General features: G+C 46.0%; 1 protein-coding gene across 4 annotated transcripts in view; it reads right to left on the bottom strand.

Moving 5' to 3' along the window:
- SPATA13 (spermatogenesis associated 13) overlaps positions 1 to 15,947 on the bottom strand; it is a 159,634-nt gene that overhangs the window by 32,459 nt on the left and 111,228 nt on the right. For 3 of the 4 annotated variants that reach the window (XM_014966068.1, XM_014966070.1, XM_014966069.1), the window contains exon 2: positions 12,182 to 13,978. In XM_014966068.1, the coding sequence (XP_014821554.1) occupies positions 12,182 to 13,978 (1,797 nt within the window). Of the gene's footprint in view, positions 1 to 918; positions 1,071 to 12,181; positions 13,979 to 15,947 lie in introns of those variants that run through there. The other variant, XM_014966071.1, reaches the window with a different exon arrangement.

Genomic DNA, 15,947 nt, shown 5'->3' with positions numbered 1-15,947 from the left:
CTCTACAAAGAACAGAAAAGAAACAGAGAGAGGAAGATGGGTCTTTCTGGGCTGGGTGGCAGTTTGCATCAATGGCTGATGGAGTGAGTGACAAACTCCAAAGCACTGCTGAGCAACTCAGCCCTGCCCCAAGTTCTCATACAAATTATGAACTAATTCTGACCTTTTTTTTTTGACAAAAACATCAGCCTACATCTTTATTAGGATATCTTTAGACCACCCAAGTGCACTTCTCATGATGTTCAAAGCTACTAAGTATTCCCCAAAAAAAAGGCATCATTTTGACTGTGTCTGGCTACATTTTGTTCATCTGTTTCAGACCAGAGGAAGGCATTTCAGGTATTGCATATTCAATGCAAACATGCAGCCCAGAATCAGCCTTTTACAAAGATGCCTGTGAAAGAGGACCTATCTTCTGTCATCTTCTTCTCCACCTGCTGTTTTCAACCAGGACAGTGCAACTCTGACGTGCCTTTTTTAGAAGGCCACCTAAAACAGCGGGCAGATTTTGCTCTTTTTGAAAGACAGCTCAAGACAAATTTCACTGTATGAAAGCACTTTAGCTAGTAGGCAGAGTTATTAAACAGTCAGCATTTTAACATGATTACTGCAATTAAGGCATGAAAAATGATCGATGTCATACACTGCTCTACATTCAATTATTTCACTTACGGCATGAAATTTATTCTAAATAGAGCACTTGCATAAATTCTGACTTCTATGGCATCACACCTGGCACTCGAGCATGCTTCAGCTTCTCTGCAGATTTCAGCTCAGGACCACTTTCAATAATAAAAGTGATTCAGTAGAAAGTGACTCCCTGGCTGGTGCAGTGACACAGCTTCATCAGAAGCTGTCCCTTAAACCATCCCCTCCGAGGTCAGAGCAACAAAACCACAGGTTAAATAAGGTTCTTACCTCAGAGTCAGACACAGGTAAAGGGTCTCCACATACGCAGTGACTAAGAAAGGAGCTTATGAGAGTCATTTTCTGTTTCTGTTTTGCAAAGTCTTGTCCGTAAGAGCTAGAAGTGAGAGCAAACTCTCTGTGTAACCAGTCAGGCGAAGTTCATCCCATCATCCTGTACTTTTAGACTGAGGGAAGGACACGTCACATGTGATCTCCTAATCTGCTTTCTACACCCTTATCTTGAGCAATAACATTTGCAAAGAGAGGGCTGCTCTCCATCTGCAGCACTCCACCTACAGCAGTGATCCAAATGACAGCGAGACTAATCTCTGCTGTGCAATAAGCAATGCTGAAGGACGTGTATTTTAAGGCTGAGATCTATAAACTGCATTGAAGAATACTAATAAAACAGAAAACTTAATCCTCTCACAGCAAAAATCCAAGGAAACCAGACTGATAACCTCTCTTTAAGTGACCTACTCAAGCAGGACCTGATCAAGTGACTGTTTACTAGTAGGAGTAAAATATCCAGCACACAACTCACCGGCTCCACTACTGCAGTCACTTCAGGGTCAGTCTGATTCTTGACATCAATGAAAAAATACTGAGGAAACAGTTTTGTTCCATCTATCACTGTTTTTACACCACTAGTGCTGGTGCAGCACCACTGACCTCAAAAAACTTTCTCTTGATTAATATCTTGTAAGTGAAAGCAGGTTTATGTTCTACAATCATTATCAGTAACTCTATAGACATTAGAAAGAAATTGTTTACTGTCGGGGTGGTGAGACACTGGAACAGGTTGCTCAGAGAGGTTGTGGATGCTCCATCCCTGGAAGTGTTCAAGGCCAGGCTGGATGGGGCTTTGAGCAACCTGCTCTAGTGGGAGGTGTCCCTGCCCATGGCAGGGGGGTTGGAACTTGATGATCTTTAAGGTCTCTTCCAACTCTAACTATTCTATGAGCAGAGATATACATGGCACTTCATATATGATGGAAATCAAAATGTTATGCACTGACTCATGCATCATAAGTTTTGGTCAAAAATTTAAAGGAATAACCAGATCTCTGAGAAGTACAGGTCTCAGCTGAATCTACACTGGATTTTCTGAAATTCACACCTGCTAGTCTGGCACAGCACAGGATCACCAATAATAGCACACAAGATTATTAATCTTATCTTCTAGGCTGCATCCCAGGTTAGGTTTCTTCTGAGACTACAAACACTACTTATTTATACTGATGCAAATAAATTCATTTTATCTGGACAGCTAAATTCCTACAACAGCGTATTAGTTAAATCATTGCATTTCAATCGTTTTTCTGTTTCCTGACAACAGCAGATCTACAAAAAAAAAACATTTAAAATGAACGTTTACTGTGATCTGGGCTACACTTTTATTTGGTATTCTTCCCATGTAATTTGTCACTCTTCAGGGGGAATTCAGCTCCAAATCCCCACATCTAACTTCTGATGTCTGCAGTGGAGGTGTATGTATGTTAGCTAGACATTAAAGCTCTTATTGTAGCCTGTAGAGATCTGGGGTGAGATTCTGTTGCCTACATATAGGTACCCAGAGTCATTTCAAATGTCCTAAGGGATCTAAAATATCTCCACATACCACTCATCCTGCAAGGATGACACAGGACGTACTGGAGGCGTAGGACATCCAGAAGCAGGCCCTGGAGATGTGGGGGAACAACTCAGGGCACCTCCAGCAGTGCTGGGTGCCTATGTTCAGGCAAACAATTTGTGCCCCCAATCAAGAGTGTCAGCCAAGCCTACAGAGCACTATGGGCAGGAATCAGGAGCCAGATCTGATTGCAGGTAGGTGTAGATGGCACTACAAACATGTTCCCCAACACTGTGGGGAATCCTGCTTGGTCCTTCTCTCCCACGCCACCAAGGTGCAGCTTCCCCACAAGGTGCTTTCCAGCTGTGTGCAGCTGTCTTGAATACCTGCCCCTTGTTGCACTTGACAGCTATTTTTAGGCAACTCAGCTCAACTCTAGGTGCCCCTTTCAGGTGTGCTGCTTAGGGTGTCTCCCCATGGCCCCCCGACCACACCAACCTGGCTACAGCAGGAGCTTTCCCAGACTGCTCCCAGGTAGACAACTACAGCGCGGAGGCTGAGCCCAGACAGACCAGATCTCTCCTCTGCCTGGCCCCAGACTGATTTCCCAATCCGGGCACAGCAGCTTCAAGGACCTGATCATGATCTCACTCAACTCGACCTGGCACTGGTACAACCCTGTTGCATTTAATGGCACATGACGGCTGTTGGCATTCCCTGTTACTCATTAATACCAATGTAAGCAACATCAGCATCAGGTGTTCAACCGCTGAAATTTCAGCCTTTGCAGCCAGGTGAGAGCCAGGCCCTGCAAATATTAGTGTAGTCTGACTACAGTGCATGTTTGACAAATTCAGCACCCAAAATTGCCTTCAGAGGGAGCGCTGCCCAAGGAGCATGAGATCTGATCTGAACAGTACTGGCAAAGCGTTGCTTATACGGATGGAATCAGTGAAACGGCAAAAAACTGCCAGCACCTGAAATCGCACGGCAGGACTTTTGCTGACCCAGTTGAATAACCCTTCATTCTGTACCTGAGCACACTCTCCACCACAGAAAAAAGCCCAAATTGTAAGTCTGGCCCAACCCAACCTTGCTGCTGTTAGTACCCTTGTGAGGGCTGACATACTGTTGCCATCATGCTGCCAAAGGGAAAACAATCCCTGGGTGACTTTTTGTTAATGTGTTTATGCCAATAAACTCCCTAATGAAAATAAGGTCACTGCTCTATGAACACGCTGATGCCTGTGTGCATTGCTGAGGCTCCCTGCCCACTAACCTGCATTTCTACCCATACCCTTACCTATTTGCGTTTCTTAAATTTTATTTTTATGTTCTAAACGTCCTGATACAATTAATGCTTCATAACATATGGATACATAAAGGGTCACTTAAATCTCCCAAAAGTTTTTTCTCTACCTGGCAATCTGCTGGAAAGTCACCAGGTAGGTGTCTCCTGGACAAGGACCCCCAGCTGTGCTGGTCTCCAGGGGAAGAGCATCCTTTTCCCTTCCCTCTGCCCAAGCAGCAGCTGCACCACAGGGCCACACAGAGAGGATGCTGCTGCTGCCCATCAACCCCGGGGGAAGCTCATGCTCAAGGGTATTTCATAGCTGTTTTTCATTAAAGCAACTAGCTCCCTTCTGCCTTTTATTTCTTTTTTTTTTTTTTTTTTAACTTAGCTCCACAATAAGTTGCATTGCTTCTTGTTTGGGAATCTCTGTACTTTTGAGCTGCCTGGCAGAAATGCAACCTTGCTAACTATAGCTGCCTTTTTCTACTCCAGAGAAAGGAGCTAATCAAAACCTCATCATGTATTTGCAAGAAATGCATATTCATATCCAAATGCAATTTATAAAAAGGTGGGATAAATGAAACACATAATAATTCCGGCTGAGAATAAACTACAAAGAAAAACCGATCAGTATCAGAACACAATGACTATATATTTTCAGTGAAAACTTGTGATGGATAATCAGTCATGTTCTTTGTAAATGACAAGGCTTAAAAGCAGAAACTGGAATATTTACAGTGGAAAATGACAGCATTTATGTTATTTCCTGTGTTTTGATCACAAGTACACATTTGTGCCTGTGTTTAGAAGTCTATATGAAAATGTACAAACTTTTTATGCTAGCAATGTCAGCTATATGCCAGTATCATAATTTGTTACTATTATTTAGCTGGTATTTCTGTATAACACACTAACTGCCAAATGTTAGGAACTCAGTAGTAACATCAGAATTGATTTTTCCTTTCATATAAGCTAGCAAAACCATAAACCACCAAGTGATTGTGACCCAGTGGTCATAAATTATTTTATCACCTTCACTTAACAGAGTAAAAGTCCAGACAACGTGTCTACATCCAGGTACATGATAAAAGGGAACCTTTGCACTTTTTCTTGTTGCTAAATAGCAGTGGGGGAGCACTAGTTGAAGTTCATTTATCATCACTGCTAACTGAGGGTCAAAAGCTTGGTTTACGTTTCTTGGACATAATCAATATTTTTATTTGCAAGCTATTGTGACAGACACAGAGATTATGAGATTCCACATACAATACAGCCTTCCAGAGAAAAGAAATTCATTGCTTTCTTTCCAAATTTTATAGAAAGATTTTGAAGTGTTGAGAGCCCAGTGATTCCCTGTTGATCCAACAGGCTGACAATTTCCAACACTGACACCATCACAGCAAGAGTCACCATGGAAATATTTGCTTTTACTGTAGAAGAAAGGGCCTGTGCAGTCCATGTCTGTGTCTTCTATCACAAACTAACCAGAATTATTAAACCGGTCCCATTCACTTACAGGAAGAAATTTTCATCTATTCCTTTTTAATTAAATACAAATTGCGCTATATCCTTTTTCTTTACATGCTTGCGCCTCCTCTTCCACCAGCATCCACCAGCTAATTAACTAAAAAGATAATTAGCCCTTGAGAAGACCCCAAACAAATGTATCGATTATCTATCCCTAGAATGCACACTGCTTTTTGACCTGTGGTCTGCAAGACGGGAGAACACAATCTGTGAAACAGCTGCATGAGAACTGTTTAAGAACATATGCATTCACACCTATAAAAACAAGCAAAGCGTAAGAAATCAAAGTAATACAACCACATTAAAAGTTTAGCATAAGTTTTAGCTGCTTGGAAGTTATAAAAATTACAGCAAGAAAATTTGCCTTTTCTTCCTCCCCAACTCCCCCTCAAAAATTGGGTGGACCCACAATTTAAAAATTTGATGAACGCTACTTGTGACTGCTTGTCATAAAGTAAAATTGTAATATGGCAAAATCAAAATCAATCCCAATTAGCAACACAAACTACTATGGTAAAACACGCATTTTGGACATTTTAGAAATTGGAAAATTGTATATAATTCTACTCTTGGGATTTATTGACACCAAAGCAATTGTGGTGTTTCAGCTAACAAACACACCTATAAAACCACATTAAAAGATCAGGCTATATAGATACAACCACAAATAAAATTTGGCCATGTATTTCTAAGGAATTTTTAATGCAGGTTTGCTTCATTTAACCTGATGCTTGAAAGCCTGCTTATCATAATCAATGAGCATAATGCTTTCGCTCTCAGCAGCATGCCTGCCCAAGATTAGCAAGTTCACCTTCGCAATATCCACATTTTGCAGATAAGGAGCAGACACAAAGCAGTTAAGTTGAGTAAGTCACAGAGGAAGCATAGGGCTGAACTGGAAATGACAAGCGGATCTCCTGACTCTCAAATCTGTTCTTCAGCCTCAAGGATTTCCTTCATTCTCTCCTCTAACTCATTTCCAAAACCAAATCAGCTAACGTTTCCGACTGGCCTAAGGGACTTTGCAGGGAAATGTATTTGCTTTGCAGAAATAATGTCACCAGTCATATAAAAAACCAAGCATGCTAAAACTAGAGAACTGCTTCCACTAGTTTTCCAAGGACTGATCTTAGGGAGGGCTGGGTGATGCTCTAACGCTGTCCCCTCTTTACTTCAGTATCTGAACTGGAGTAGCAAGCCTGTAGTGTATAGTAAAAGAATATTCATACCCTCCATCTCTTTTTAGAAGATGTGTAGGCATTAACAATCCCTAAATACATCCATAAGTAATTCTTAAATCGGCTCAGAACATCCCAGATCAAGTAACAAGTCTAAAAAAAAACATTTTCCTTTTATTTGGTAAAACAAGCAACTTTTTCCAGGCTGTCTTTGTAACATCCGCTGGCGAACCTCAAAAGCCAGATGATAACCACAGGTTGAAAGTGGAAGTTCATGCTAACAAAGCAAAACATAAAAAGCCATAGGCCTTTGTGTCTCTTCAGTGTCTCTCTCAGGCAGAGGTCCTTGGGTTCCTCCCTCCCTCCACCCTTCCAGGGTAAAGCCTCATCCTCCCTGCCCAAGCCCAGCCACCAGCAGGTCCCAGCAGCAGTCACAAACTCCAGTTTGTGTGGGGTGGAGCTGCCTTGGGCAACTCTATGTCTGCAAACCATTACTTCCTAGAGCGTGGAGTAAGGGTGAGGCTGCTGTGATTGAGCCTGGAGCAGGGAGAGTGGAGGCTGCTGTCTCCATCCCAGTACCACGAGCAGCACGGCAGCCTCCAGATGCCAGAAAGGGGAAATGCAGGCAGCTCAGAGGAAACTCTGCAGCTGCCGCAGCTTAATTTGGAATCACAACTGCCTTAGCATCAAGACAGATTTTCAGTGCTGACAGCTCAGCACCATGCTTGATGTAAAAACCGAATTACATGGCCAGAAGTGCCGTTGCACTCCCCGGGGTACTATTACTCCCGATCCCAGGGGGAACAGCATCTGGGTACTACTGGGGTGTCAGAGGAGAGCTACGGCAGAGTCAAACAGCAGGCACCCTGGAAAGGCACAAAGGCAGTGAGGAAAGGGAGCAGCTTGCCAAGGCTAAATACAGCGGAGTCCATCTGAGCTTCCCCTTTCAGCACCCACAGACCCTTTTGTAGGGATAACAGCAACTCCTGTGTTACTCAACGGTTTTCAGGAATGGTCAATTTCATCTAGCACTGCAGAGTACCTCAGTCTAAAATCTAACCTGATCCAGAATTCAGATTACTGTCACCACTGCCTTCTTTTTCTTCTTCCCAGTAGAGGATACAGCAGCAAACGATTACAAGGCTGTACTGCCTGGCAGACAGCTCTGCTGCAGCGAGCTGGAAGGGTTTTGATGTGTTGGGAAGATATTTGTGTCCTTGGAGGGCTTCCTTCCGCGCCGTTTCAGTGATGGGTTCTGCAGTTTGGGTCTGTAGCAGCGCGCAGTGATTTCTGGTTCAGCTCTGGGCAAGCGCTCCTGGAAGTCACTCTTTGAGCAACTGCAGAGACACGGCATGAATGCATCCTGACTTGTGCTGAGCAGCACAGCAGCTCAGTGGAAATCCCATGTCACTCAGTCTAACTGAAACCTCTGTTTGCTGTCAGAGACCCTGCTGGGAGCCTGTGAGAGTGCTCTGCTGCTCTGTCCCCAGGCCCTGTAGCCAGCAAGACCAGAGTGACACTGGAGTGGTGAGCCCTCGCTCCAAATTACAAGCCCCATAGGGGTAAACCCAGTTTATGAAGTCATTCCCCCCTCCCCACACACTTATTTACTTTACCTAATTACCTAACTTCACAATTTAGCGCATTTTCAGTAATACAGATTAAGCTGATTAAGCCAAACTTTAAATAGCATGTGGATGAGTCAGAGGTGAATAAATCCAAAAATAAGAGTTTTGAGAGCTGAAACCTGCTAGCTCCCAGCAGGTGTGCTCATGCCCAGCACTCAGGAGCTTGTGGTAGGCATCAAGGATGCCCATCCTTAGCTCCTGGCTGCTACATGTTCCTTGTGGGTATCGAACATGACCACATCCAGCTGCCACCCTTTGGTCCTTCACTGTGAGGACACCTTCTGAAGCAAGAAATTGGGAGAATGAACAGTGAGGACACAGCTGAAATCTCTCCATATTCCCACCCATCTTCTTCTTCCCACCCCCTCTTCTTCCTCTTCTCCATAATCTGGCCTGCAAGATCAGCCATCTGTGCTTAATATTCAGAGCCCAGAGACCTGTATGGGACAGACCAGCTCAGCTCTGCCAACAGCTGGGCGACTGCACCGTGTGGATTAGTTGGGACCACTGATTTCTGCATGGCACGGACAGAAATGAGTCAACAGACAGGTTCAGAGCACTTAAAAGACAGTCTGCAAACAAAATGTGACTCAACCCTAATTACCTCTTCACTGTAATTTATCATTCACTTATAGTCATGCAGATAAGTTAAGTAAGTAATAAAAAGTCTGGTGCACTGTGAAGCCAGATGCCAGCAAGGCAACTTAAATAGCAGGTGCTTTAAGGGCTTGTGAAAGACCAGGTGAAATGTCAAGTAACTTGATTTGTCCTTTTTGTAACAAATTCAGAACAGTGTTTTGTTTAGGCAGCGTTAGTGGCTGCCACATGCCAGTCCAAAGCAAAGAGCTTAAGTTTTCGTTATTGATGGTGATGTTGGGACTTTCTTCAGGGAGGTGAAGACTTTGTGAAACAGTCCAAATACAAACTTGTACTTAATTATCTCCTGATGCTATTTAAAAGCAACATATCGAATATAAGTGACAGAGGCATAAAGCAGAGACTGGGAAAGCCTGGGCTGCCACAGACGAGCTTTGGTGACTCACGCCTCTGCAGCCTAAGAAGTGCTGAGGCATGGATCCAGGCTGCACTTAATTAGCTCTTCCCTGGGAAGCAACCTCTGGCAGGACCAACAACCGAGAAGGCCAAACACCTCCCCTCCTCCAGTCCAAATCATGCATTTTGGTGAAACCAGCAAAGTGACAGGATCTCAAGACTGAATCACATAGGAAAAAAAATCCCCAAAACATCAATTCAGGTAAATGGATAAATCCTCCTGTATGAATACTGCAAAATCAGCTTTATGGCGTCGGGGAAACCCAGGGTAGAAATGTTTCTGCATTTGGGAAAATACTGAGATGAACTAAGTTCCACAGACTCCATTTGTAAGGGAATAAACTAGATTATCTTCCAACTACAGCAGTCAGTCCTGAAAGGAGAAACAGTCGAGCCTGACCATTTAGCGCCTTGTACACTTTGTACTGAAACATGTCTCCAAGCCACAGAGATTTTAGTGGCTGTACTGGAATACATAACGGCCTTTATATTAAATCCATACAGAAAAGAAGATGCATGAACCATGGAAACAGTGCAGATTTGTCTGTCACCACAGTGCATTAAAGGATCAGACAAAGTTTTAAAAATTTGGGATTTGTATGGCTCAGTATTGCATCTCAAATGATTGCTGAGAATAAGCCAAGTGCTTGACTGTCCCAGGAGCAACTTGCTGAGCGGGTACCGTTCTTAACGTGGAGGTGTAAGGTAGAGTAGTCAAAAGTTCAAACCTCAGTGACCTCATTGTGCGAGTATGTGGCATTCATAAAAGTGCCTGTGGGCTGAATAAACTCCAATTAAAAAATAACCTGGCATAAGTATCTTTGGTATCAAGCTACCTCCACACTGAGGGAAACATGCTGAAGAGGAGGAGGAAATGAGCAATGAAACCCTGCAAAGAAATGGCGAGGAGAAACCATACCACTTGCTGCTTTGTAGTCACAGAGTACCACAGCTTTAGGATTCTATGGGATGAGGAGCAGGCGTGGAAAGAAGGGAAGACAGAGTTTACAGCCCTTGCATGGTAAGACAGAAGGAAACCCTCTCCTGCTCAGCTCCTGCTTCCGATCCACAGCTACCACCTCCAAAAACTTTGCTTTTTTGGATCAGGAGGGAGATGTGGATGCAGCTGCACCATCTGAGTGGCTGCAGTTGTTTTGCCATACACAGGGGGCTCCAGGTAGTGCTCACAGCAGGAGGAGAGGGCTAAAGTCCCTCACTGCTGCCCTCGCAGCTGAGGAGCCCATCCCCTGGTCACCATTTCCTCCATCTCCTGCAGGGCTCCATCCTACACCAGCCGCCTGCCCGCTGCACAAACCCAGAGCTGCCACCAGTTCACACTCCGTATCTCAGACAGCTGAAGCGAGCACTGAAAGGCACTCAAGGTTGACCTAAAATATATTATAATAGAAAGTTTAAATTGCATGTTAGATAATAACAGAACGTGGTGTTAAAACTAAAACCGCAGTCACTTTTATCCGCCCAATGTAGACCTTCATTTGAAAAGTGTACTGGTTTGTCAGGAGCCAAGGGGAGGGAGGAGCTGAATTTCTCTTGGGTCATGATGACAGATCACCACTAGATGGTAGATGAGTAGCACTAATTCTACTGCCCATTTTATCCCTGAGAAATACAACCCACATCCGTCCACACTAGCGAGAAAGCAACTCTTTGCATACGCTCTCAAGTGAGAGTTTTGGGAAAGACACATGGCTGTGGCAACTAAGAGGAATAACCCCAACATTTACACACATTGGGTTCATCTTTTCAATCTTACCATAGCCGCAAGCAGTACAGTAAACCAACTCACTTTTTTCCAGCAGAAGGACAATATTGATAGACTGTGTAACCATTTACAGTTAGTTTGCAAAAAACATACCAGGCTTTTAAAAGCAAGATGGCTTCACAGGCATTTTAAGATATTATAGCATGAAGGGCTGAAGTTTGTGCAGCTGCATCAGTCGCCTTTGTCTCTCTCATATCTAAGGTGTAAGATACATTTAGTCAAACTGATGTGGCTTAAAAGATACGCCAGATTTATTTTGTAACTGGTTGCCATATTCATACAGATCCAGAGAGATTTTTGCCCCAGTGTATTTTTCCCAAGGAGCAGTGAAACTTTCCCTGCTGCCTCACCCCGAGTAGCTCAAAACCACATTACTGCACATGGCTGAGGTGAGCCACGCCGTCCCCAGGGGCTGCAGGACACGTATGACAGCTCCTCACCAACCCTGCCAGATCACTGCAACTGCTCCTCTGCCAGCTCACACGCTGCTTCGGGTAAGGGCACAGGGTTATTACATGAACTCACCTCAGAGGTGCTGCAATACACCTACCCATCTACCCGGAGTATGAAATCATGCGTTAGGCGGACAGAAACACTGGTGTCTTCACCAAAACATGAGTAGCAACGCACTCGAGCCAGCCCATAAAGTACTGCTGTTTGAAATTTGCGGGCAAGTAAATACCCAAATAGTTTGCCCTCAGCAATGGCCATTGCTGCCCAGTGAAAACATTGGACACAAGTGTATGCTTAAACCTCTGCACCGCATCTTTCACGCCACACTGCTCCACATGTACTACCACGTCCTGCAAGGCTTCCACAGGCAAAGAGGTTTACAAGGAACCAACGCCGCTTTAAAATATACAGACTCTTCAGAGACCTTTCAGCTTGGAAGGAGACAGCCAGACCCTGCTCGGGCTGGTAAAATCTGACAAGACCACATGACGACGCGGTGTATCTGCAGGCTGCAACAACCTGCCCTTGAAAACGTACATGAACAGCTTTGCTGCCAAAGCTTTCTTTGATATTAATGCACAAAGAAAAAATAATTTCATGTTAGCATCCAAAGGGAATATATTAAAGGAAATAATTACTGTCAGCATATTTTAGCAATAACAAGCTGCAATAGCCATTAGCATTCAGGTTGTTTTGCATTGTTTGCATTGTTTTGCATTAATAAAGACAAAACCTAATAGAAATATACACACAGGTTCTTAAGGATTTTGCTTGCTTTCTTACCTCTTCCTTTTTCTCTTCAGCACCAGAGGCTAAATTGAGGCTCAGCTGAGAGTGGCTGCTTATGCCACTGTCCTCATTTCCATCATCGTAGTAGACAGTTTGCACCGAGTCCTGGAAGCAAACAGGATTCCTGCCCAGCTTCGGCCCCGGTACCTCGGCTCTCTCCTCGCTCTCCGATGAGCTCAGTGACAACGTGCTGTGATGGTTTGGGCACTGGAAATTCATATTGCACTTGACCTTCTCTGCAGTAGGACTTTGAGGCTTTGGAGTAGTCGGCCTGACCGGAACGTGAGGGTTTTCAGCTTCGTATGTAAACTGCTGGGTAGCTTTTGGTTCATCCAAGTCCGAATAAAACACTTCATTAGGAAATGGACTAATGTCATTCAGCGTGGGTGATAAGCTATCGGAGTCTGGGATACCTGATGACGTCCTGAGGCTTTTGTCTTCAGCAACAACTACATTCATTTCAGCCTCTTTATCCTGAGCAACAGCGGGGGTTTGCAGACAAGGTGTTCCCGGCAAGGAAGAGTCTGGACTAGATACTGAGGAGGTGCATCTCTTTCTGTCATGATCCGTGCTGCTGGAAACCCTGCGGGAGTAGTCATCGTGCAGTCTGCTGTTTGACCTTGTTCTCTGGGACTGCTCGCTGGGAGAAGGAGCCGTGTTCTTTGGGCCATCCTTCTTCCACGCAACATCCGTAACGTTACTGACAAGTTTCAAAACTCGGTCAAAATCCTTTGCCCTGATAGGGCTCTTCCACCGCTTGGATCTCCTCTCAGGGTTCCCACCAGTTTTGTCCGAGTCGGTAGAGGTAACACTCACAGTCCTTGTTGGCATCTGTTTTTCATTTGCAACCTTGAGGTCGGTGAGGTTTGAGGTGGACTTCCGTTTGAATGAGCTTTTTTTCAGAAAGTTCAAGTTATCCGAACTTTTGCTTCTCCGATAAATGATCCTGTTGTTTTCAGAGTCTTTCACCAAAATTTCACAGATCTTTGGCTCTGCGATGACTGGTGATGTTGGCCTAGTACAGTTGTGGTGACTCTGAACTTTGTCTGTGTCTAGTAAGTTTATGCGGCCAGCACCATAAGCCCGCCTGATGCTGCGTGAGCGATGGGTGTTCCTCAGGAAAGACTCATCACTGTCCTCTGCATCAGAGCAGTCAGAAGCTAAACCATCCACTGCGTTCTGGAAATCATGTAGAGGCCCCGAATAGGAATATCTGTTAGTCTGAACTCTCACCACTGCCCCGTTTGAACCCTGGTTGCCTACGCCGTTCTCATTTAAGATGTCTGAGCATTCCCTTGTTTGAATTCCTTGGAGAACGGAAGATTTCAACTTCTTGAAAGATCCCATTTTTCTGATGGAAGACAAAGCATTCCATGTGGATGAGTTGCCCATCAAAACCAGAGAACGAGGCCTCTCAGAGCTGGAATTAGCCCGTTTCCGAGGGGTGGTGAAAAAGCGCATGATTTTGGAAGGGCTGAGCTTATCCTCTTGGATTTCCTCCTCATGACTGTTACCGGTGCTGTATCCCCCGTTATGACTGACACAGGTAGTCTGGGTTTGGGGCTCTTTATTATCCATAACTATACAAGTAACGGTGGTGCCGTTTCCACAGCCATTGGGAAACGTTGTCATGCTCTCGATGCTGTAGGCATGGAGACGGAGGCTGGGGCAGCTCACAGCCACGCTGCTGTCCCCACCAGCTGACCTCGCTGCCTCTCCTTCATCTGCTGCACCTCGGTTCGTCTTGCTTTCGCATGGACCAGGTGAGCCCAGCTCCTCAGGCTGCACTGCCTGCACCAGGAAAACAAAAGCAACCGTTAGAGAAGTTTCCTTACAAAGCCCCCAACTTAAAGAAGTTTGAGCCCCATTGTAGGAAATAAAGACAGGCACGAAACGAAGGAGTTCTTCTTCGCTGAACAAAGGTGTGCTGCAGTGGTGTGGAGAAGACATTCATAACTCCCTCAAAGTATAATTGCATTCATTAGCAATTTAAGAGACCAGAGTAATTTCAATATGTACCTGTTTCTCCAATGCTTAATAAGCTAATAAATTCAATATGAGTACCACACCCACCTTACTGCACTAAATATAATCCACATACATGCTTAGAGAGAGAAAACCCCAACAGCAATCCGGTCCTTCTCCTCACAGTGCTCAGCCCCAAGACACACGAGAAGCTTTCACCCCAAAAACCCACGCACGTCCATCAAGTGGCTCAAACAGTAGTCAGAGAAGAGGAAAACATATATATATTTTTCCCTACACTCGCTGCTGTCGGAAGGCTGCATGGCACTCGAGTGTCCTGTATGTCCCCAGCAGTAAACCTAAGAGGTAGAATCATAGAATCATAGAATGGTTTGGGTTGGAAGGGACCTCAAAGATCATCTAGTTCCAACCCCCCTGCCATGGGCAGGGACACCTCCCACCAGACCAGGTTGCCCAAAGCCCCATCCAGCCTGGCCTTGAACACCTCCAGGGACGGGGCATCCACAGCTTCTCTGGGCAACCTGTTCCAGTGCCTCACCACCCTCATAGTACATCAAGTGCACAGCAAAGCGTTTTTCCCTCGCCAAAGAAAACAAGATTCAGAAGTCCATGAAGCCAGAAGCTGGCCTATGCTGTCATGACAGCAGGATGAAAATTTCAGTTTGGAAGCGCGTGGAGCCTCTGTGAGTGGGACGTGCTGTGTAAGGGAATCCCCGAGGCCAGCACGGGAGATCCAGCAGCCCAAACCACGCTCCGGTGCTTGGGAAAGCCGTGCGTGGAGCCCAGCCACGGCTCCCCAACCCCAGCCATGGCTCCCCGACCCCAGCCATGGCTCCCCGACCCCGGCCGGGGGTCTTGGCCGGGCAGGCAGGTGCTTGCACCACCGAGCTCCACAACGCCCAGATACCACTGGGATGCCCAGTCCCTCTTAAAAACGGTGGTGACGGCGGGGTTCTCCCCGCAAGGGCCAGCGGGATCTTCACAAACCTGCCGCTGCCCGAAAGGAGGAGAGGAAACGTACGGCTGCGCTCCGGGGAGAGAGGCAGCCCCGGCCCCTTCTTTGTCTCCGAGTGGCCGCGGGGGCTCCGAGGGCCAGCGGGGACGGGGGGATGGTGGCCCCCGGCAAGCAGAGGGGTTCCGGCGGCGGAGCTGGAGATGCCAAAAGGCGGCGGGGGTTGTCCATGGCGGTGGGAGGCGGCGGCGGGCCCGGGGAGCGGCAGCGGATCCCGGCGGGGCTCCCGCCGAACCACCCCGTGAAACGCGGGAGCTCCCGAGCTCGAATCCGCCGGGTCTGAGGCTGCTCCCTCCCGAGTGCGCTCCCACAGGAGCTCTGCGAGCCTCTGCCCCTCTGGGGATAAAAAGGATTTTCTTGTGTTTCAGCGAGACGCCTGAAAACTCGCTGTTTTTAATCCCCCCGGCTCTAAGGGTGGCGGCCCCACCGGGCCCCACCCGAGCCCGCCCCGCCGCCGGACAAAAGCCCCTCGGGCACCCAAGCCTCGGCCTGCCCTTCTGCTCTCGTACCCGCTCGCAAACTTCTATCCGAAAACAACAAAACAAAAAAAAATTAAAAATAAAGTACATATAACAACAATGTCAAGAAGGCGCTGCTCTCGGCGGAGAAGTTCCCAGAGAAAGCGGCTTTGGGAGACGCTGCACCTGAGCAGGGAGAGGGGCAGGAGAACAAATGCAGTGACATGAAAGTTAAAAAAAATAAAATAAAATAAAATAAATCAGAGCTCACAACGCAGAGTCTCCAACAACTTCCCCGCGATGC

The sequence above is a fragment of the Calidris pugnax genome, unplaced genomic scaffold, assembly GCF_001431845.1.
Source record: "Calidris pugnax isolate Ruff unplaced genomic scaffold, ASM143184v1 scaffold20, whole genome shotgun sequence".
Lineage (NCBI taxonomy): Eukaryota > Metazoa > Chordata > Aves > Charadriiformes > Scolopacidae > Calidris > Calidris pugnax.
The sequence above is the reverse complement of the archived record's forward strand: the minus strand, read 5'-3'. Positions and strand labels throughout refer to the sequence as shown.